General features: G+C 51.6%; 1 protein-coding gene across 1 annotated transcript in view; it reads left to right on the top strand.

Moving 5' to 3' along the window:
* LOC115173249 (zinc finger protein 40) overlaps nt 1–5,697 on the top strand; it is a 107,957-nt gene extending 102,260 nt beyond the window's left edge. The window contains exons 8-9 of the mRNA XM_029731165.1: nt 2,163–2,692; nt 4,279–5,697. Of these exons, the coding sequence (XP_029587025.1) occupies nt 2,163–2,692; nt 4,279–5,697 (1,949 nt within the window). The remainder of the gene's footprint in view (nt 1–2,162; nt 2,693–4,278) is intronic.
* The last annotated feature ends 303 nt before the right edge of the window (nt 5,698–6,000 follow it).

The following is a 6,000-nucleotide window of genomic DNA, read 5'->3' on the forward strand; positions in this document are numbered from 1 at the left end:
ATACCGCTGTCTCAGATCAATGTTAATATATATATATACCACTGTCTCAGATCAATGTTAATATATATATACCAATGTCTCAGATCAATGTTAATATATATACCGCTGTCTTGGTAACTAAGAGCCCTCTATCTCTCTGTCTTGGTAACTAAGAGCCCTCTATCTCTCTGTCTTGGTAACTAAGAGCCCTCTATCTCTCTGTCTTGGTAACTAAGAGCCCTCTTTCTCTCTGTCTTGGTAACTAAGAGCCCTCTATCTCTCTGTCTTGGTAACTAAGAGTCCTCTATCTCTCTGTCTTGGTAACTAAGAGCCCTCTATCTCTCTGTCTTGGTAACTAAGAGCCCTCTTTCTCTCTGTCTTGGTAACTAAGAGCCCTCTATCTCTCTGTCTTGGTAACTAAGAGCCCTCTTTCTCTCTGTCTTGGTAACTAAGAGCCCTCTATCTCTCTGTCTTGGTAACTAAGAGCCCTCTTTCTCTCTGTCTTGGTAACTAAGAGCCCTCTTTCTCTCTGTCTTGGTAACTAAGAGCCCTCTTTCTCTCTGTCTTGGTAACTAAGAGCCCTCTATCTCTCTGTCTTGGTAACTAAGAGCCCTCTATCTCTCTGTCTTGGTAACTAAGAGCCCTCTATCTCTCTGTCTTGGTAACTAAGAGCCCTCTTTCTCTCTGTCTTGGTAACTAAGAGCCCTCTTTCTCTCTGTCTTGGTAACTAAGAGCCCTCTTTCTCTCTGTCTTGGTAACTAAGAGCCCTCTATCTCTCTGTCTTGGTAACTAAGAGCCCTCTTTCTCTCTGTCTTGGTAACTAAGAGCCCTCTTTCTCTCTGTCTTGGTAACTAAGAGCCCTCTTTCTCTCTGTCTTGGTAACTAAGAGCCCTCTATCTCTCTGTCTTGGTAACTAAGAGCCCTCTTTCTCTCTGTCTTGGTAACTAAGAGCCCTCTATCTCTCTGTCTTGGTAACTAAGAGCCCTCTTTCTCTCTGTCTTGGTAACTAAGAGCCCTCTTTCTCTCTGTCTTGGTAACTAAGAGCCCTCTTTCTCTCTGTCTTGGTAACTAAGAGCCCTCTATCTATCTCTCTGTCTTGGTAACTAAGAGCCCTCTTTCTCTCTGTCTTGGTAACTAAGAGCCCTCTTTCTCTCTGTCTTGGTAACTAAGAGCCCTCTTTCTCTCTGTCTTGGTAACTAAGAGCCCTCTAGCCCATGTCTTGGTAACTAAGAGCCCTCTTTCTCTCTGTCTTGGTAACTAAGAGCCCTCTATCTCTCTGTCTTGGTAACTAAGAGCCCTCTAACTCTTTGTCTTGGTAACTAAGAGCCCTCTAACTCTCTGTCTTGGTAACTAAGAGCCCTCTTTCTCTCTGTCTTGGTAACTAAGAGCCCTCTAACTCTCTGTCTTGGTAACTAAGAGCCCTCTATCTCTCTGTCTTGGTAACTAAGAGCCCTCTTTCTCTCTGTCTTGGTAACTAAGAGCCCTCTATCTCTCTGTCTTGGTAACTAAGAGCCCTCTATCTCTCTGTCTTGGTAACTAAGAGCCCTCTTTCTCTCTGTCTTGGTAACTAAGAGCCCTCTATCTCTCTGTCTTGGTAACTAAGAGCCCTCTTTCTCTCTGTCTTGGTAACTAAGAGCCCTCTTTCTCTCTGTCTTGGTAACTAAGAGCCCTCTTTCTCTCTGTCTTGGTAACTAAGAGCCCTCTAGCCCATGTCTTGGTAACTAAGAGCCCTCTTTCTCTCTGTCTTGGTAACTAAGAGCCCTCTATCTCTCTGTCTTGGTAACTAAGAGCCCTCTAACTCTTTGTCTTGGTAACTAAGAGCCCTCTAACTCTCTGTCTTGGTAACTAAGAGCCCTCTTTCTCTCTGTCTTGGTAACTAAGAGCCCTCTAACTCTCTGTCTTGGTAACTAAGAGCCCTCTATCTCTCTGTCTTGGTAACTAAGAGCCCTCTTTCTCTCTGTCTTGGTAACTAAGAGCCCTCTATCTCTCTGTCTTGGTAACTAAGAGCCCTCTATCTCTCTGTCTTGGTAACTAAGAGCCCTCTTTCTCTCTGTCTTGGTAACTAAGAGCCCTCTATCTCTCTGTCTTGGTAACTAAGAGCCCTCTATCTCTCTGTCTTGGTAACTAAGAGCCCTCTATCTCTCTGTCTTGGTAACTAAGAGCCCTCTATCTCTCTTCCCCAGGAGACCGTAGCCAGGTGGGCAGTACAGACCGCCCAGATTCAGACGGAGAGGACTCTGAAGGTGCTGATGATGACAATGAAGATGATAATGAGGAAGAGGAGGATGACAGCCAGGCTGAGTCGGGCCTGTCCACCAACCCCTCGGTCTCAGCCAGCCCCCAGCACATCCCCTCCTCCCTCCAGGCTGAGCTCCCTCCCAGCTCCCTTCTGGCCCAGTTGTCCATCCACCACCACCACCCAGCTGCCCTGTCACTCCCCCAGCCCCCTGCCTCCGACTCCCACACCCACGATGCCTCAGACACAGAATCCGTGCCCATGCTGAGCCCCGTCTCCCTGGTCAAGCAGATGTCCATCTCCGGAGGCTGCTCCAGCCCCCTGCCCTACTCCCCGCCCCCCCACACATCCGGCACAGAGTCGGTGCCCATGGTGAGCCCTGTCTCGCCGTGCAGGCAGATGTCCATCGATTACCCTGACTTTGACGTGCCCCCTTGTCCCCCCGCACCGGGCAAGAGCTGCTCCAAGCTCGGCCAGGTGAGCCCCACCATGTGCTCCTCCTCCCCCCATCCTCTCTCTCTCCATCCCTCCCTCCATCCCAGTCGCTCTGCACTTTCATACCCTTTCATACCCATACCCTTTCATACCCATACCCTTCCATACCCATACCCCTGCTATGAATCCCTTATGCGAGGCACTTCAACAAATCTGTTCTGAATGAAAAGGTGAATGTATTTCTGATTATCAGCTTTCGATGAAAGGCTCGTTTCTAGTCACATACACTATATATACAAAAGTATGTGGACACCCCTTCAAATTAGATTATTTGGCTATTTCAGCCACACTCGTTGCAGACAGTTATATAAAATTGATCACACCGCCATGCAATCTCCATAGACAAACATTGCCAGTAGAAGGGCCTTAGTGAAGAGCTCAGTTACTTATAACCTGGCACCGTCATAGGATGCCACCTTTCCAACAAGACAGTTTGTCAAATTTCTGCCTTGCTTGAGCTGCCCCAGTCAACTGTAAGTGCTGTTATTGTCAAGTGGAAACATCTAGGAGCAACAACAGCTCAGCCGAAAAGTGGTAGGCCACACAAGCTCACAGAACGGGACCACCAAGTGCTGAAGCACACAGCGCGAAAAAATTGTCTGTCCTTGGTTACAACACTCACTACCGAGTTCCAAACTGCCTCTGGAAGCAACAGCACATGAACTATTCGTCGGGAGCTTCATGAAACTGGTTTCCATGGCCGAGCAGCCACACACAAACCTAAGATCACCATGCCTCTGCACTGCCAAGTGTTGGCTGGAGTGGTGTAAAGCTTGCTGCCATTGGACTCCAGAGCAGTGGAAACGCGTTCTCTGGAGTGATGAATCACGCTTCACCATCTGGCAATCCCACAGACGAATCTGGGTTTGGCGGATGCCAGGAGAACGTCTGCCCGAATACATAGTGCCAACTGTAAAGTTTGGTGGTGGAGGAGGAATAATGGTTTGGGGCTGTTTTTCATGGTTGGGCTAGGCCCCTTAGTTCCAGTGAAGGGAAATCTTAACGCTACTACATAAAATAACATTTTTGATGATTCTGTGCTTCCAACTTTGTGGCAACAGTTTGGGGAAGGCCCTTTCCTGTTTCAGCATTACAATGCCCCCATGCACAAAGCGAGGTCCATACAGAAACGATTTGTCGAGATCGGTTCTGTGCCCAGCACAGAGCCCTGACCTCAACCCCATCTAACACCTTTGGGATGAATTGGAACGCCGACTGTGAGCCAGGCCTAATCGCTCAACATCAGTGCCCAACCTCACGAATGCTCTTGTGGCTGAATGGAAGCAAATCCCAGGAGCAATGTTCCAACATCTAGTGGAAAGCCTTCCCAGAAAAGTGGAGACTGTTATAGCAGCAAAGGGGGGGCCCAACTCCATATTAATGCTCATGATTTTGGAATGAGTGTCCACATACTTTTGGTCATGTGGTGTATCGTCTTCTCATGTCTTTTCAATGAGTTGTTCCTGTGAGAAGGCATGAGGAGTATGTTCAGTGTTGGTCCTGTTCCCAGATCAGACATGCAGTAGGTAAAGGTCATAATTACTCATTTTTATTTTGCTCTTTCCCAGGATGGCACTTTGGCCCTGTCAGTGAGTGACCCAGGTGTCCCTGTCGGGACAGATGTCAGCACTCAGACCTCTTCCTATGGCCTCCAGACATCCTCCTACAGCCCCTTGCACTTTCCCTCCCAGGGCCTGACCCAAGGACCAGGGGCCACACAGGGGACCAACACCCACCTCTTCAGCCACCTGCCTCTGCACTCCCAGCAGCCCTCACACTCCCCCTACAACATGGTCCCAGTGGGGGGCATCCAGCTGGTTCCCGCTGGCCTGGCAGCCTATTCCACCTTCGTGCCCATCCAGGCTGGCCCTGTCCAGCTCACCATCCCTGCCGTGAGTGTCATCCACCGGAACACCAGCCCCCTCCCATTCCCCAACTCCTCTAACTCCCCCGAGCCTGATGGTATGGTGAGTCCCTCATCCCCCGTCAACCAGCCTCTGGTGGTCCAGGAGCCCATCAGTAGTATCATGCCCTGCTTCCCCCTTGTTCGGGTGGTTGGGCTGGGGCAGGTGGCTGGGCTGGGGCAGGTGCCTGGGCTGGGGCAGGTGGCTGGGCTGGGGCAGGTGCCTGGGCTGGGGCAGGTGGCTGGGCTGGGGCAGGTGCCTGGGCTGGGGCAGGTGGCTGGGCTGGGGCAGGTGCCTGGGCTGGGGCAGGTGGCTGGGCTGGGGCAGGTGGCTGGGCTGGGGCAGGTGCCTGGGCTGGGGCAGGTGCCTGGGCTGGGGCAGGTGGCTGGGCTGGGGCAGGTGCCTGGGCTGGGGCAGGTGCCTGGGCTAGGGCAGGTGGCTGGTCTACCGGCCCTCGGGGCCTCCCACCAGACGCTGCAGTCCATGGTCCTGGCTCACACCCCCACCTCCCAGAGCAGGACAGTCCCCCACCACCACACCCACATCCCCGGCCTGCAGATCCTCAACATCGCCGTTCCCACCCTCATCCCCTCCCTCAGCCCCCGCTCTGGCCTCAGTCCCCTCGCCGGACCCTTTGAAAGGCAGGGCAGCCCCGATGCCCCAGGAGCCCCACGGGCCTCTCGGCCCTCCTCTCAGACTGAAACTGGACCCTCAGTCAGCTGTCTGTCTGCTGCTTCCTCTTCCGCCGCCACCCTGAGGGGAAGTCCCGCCCAGGAATTGGCATCATCATGCAGCACATCCAGCAGATCAGGGCCAGGGGGTTTCAGAGGCTCTGATGACACACAGACTTCAGAAAAGAAAGAGAGGGTGACAACATCGCTAACACAGCCCGCCCCATCCCCAGCCCCAGCCCCAGCTCCTGACAGGGGTCTGGAGGGGGATAAGAATCCTCCAGCAGAGGGAGCCAGTGAGCCTGTCACGCCTCGGAGGCAGTTGATGCTCTCACGACAGCAGGAAACGGAAGACTACAATGATGACTCAGCGTCCAGCGATGATGAGGACAGACTGGTCATCGCCACCTGAAACCCCCAACCGAATAGCCTGGTTAAACCAGACTGAATGCTGAGTTTACAATGGTGATCGCAACGTTCAATCTGGTTTACCAGGTTACGTTCAATCCGGTTTACCAGGTTACGTTCAATCTGGTTTACCAGGTTACTTATCAATGTTCTTATTTTGTAACGGTTGTCACTTTCTAAGACTGAGAACACTTCAGGGTGGGTTTGTTTCTCTGCAAATCACCATTCAAAGCACAGTTTCTGACATTCATATTGTATGTGCAATCATAGATGCTTATGATAATGATCTTTTAACTTTTTTTGTCAG

The sequence above is a fragment of the Salmo trutta genome, chromosome 34 (assembly GCF_901001165.1).
Source record: "Salmo trutta chromosome 34, fSalTru1.1, whole genome shotgun sequence".
In the NCBI taxonomy this organism is placed as follows: Eukaryota; Metazoa; Chordata; class Actinopteri; order Salmoniformes; family Salmonidae; genus Salmo; species Salmo trutta.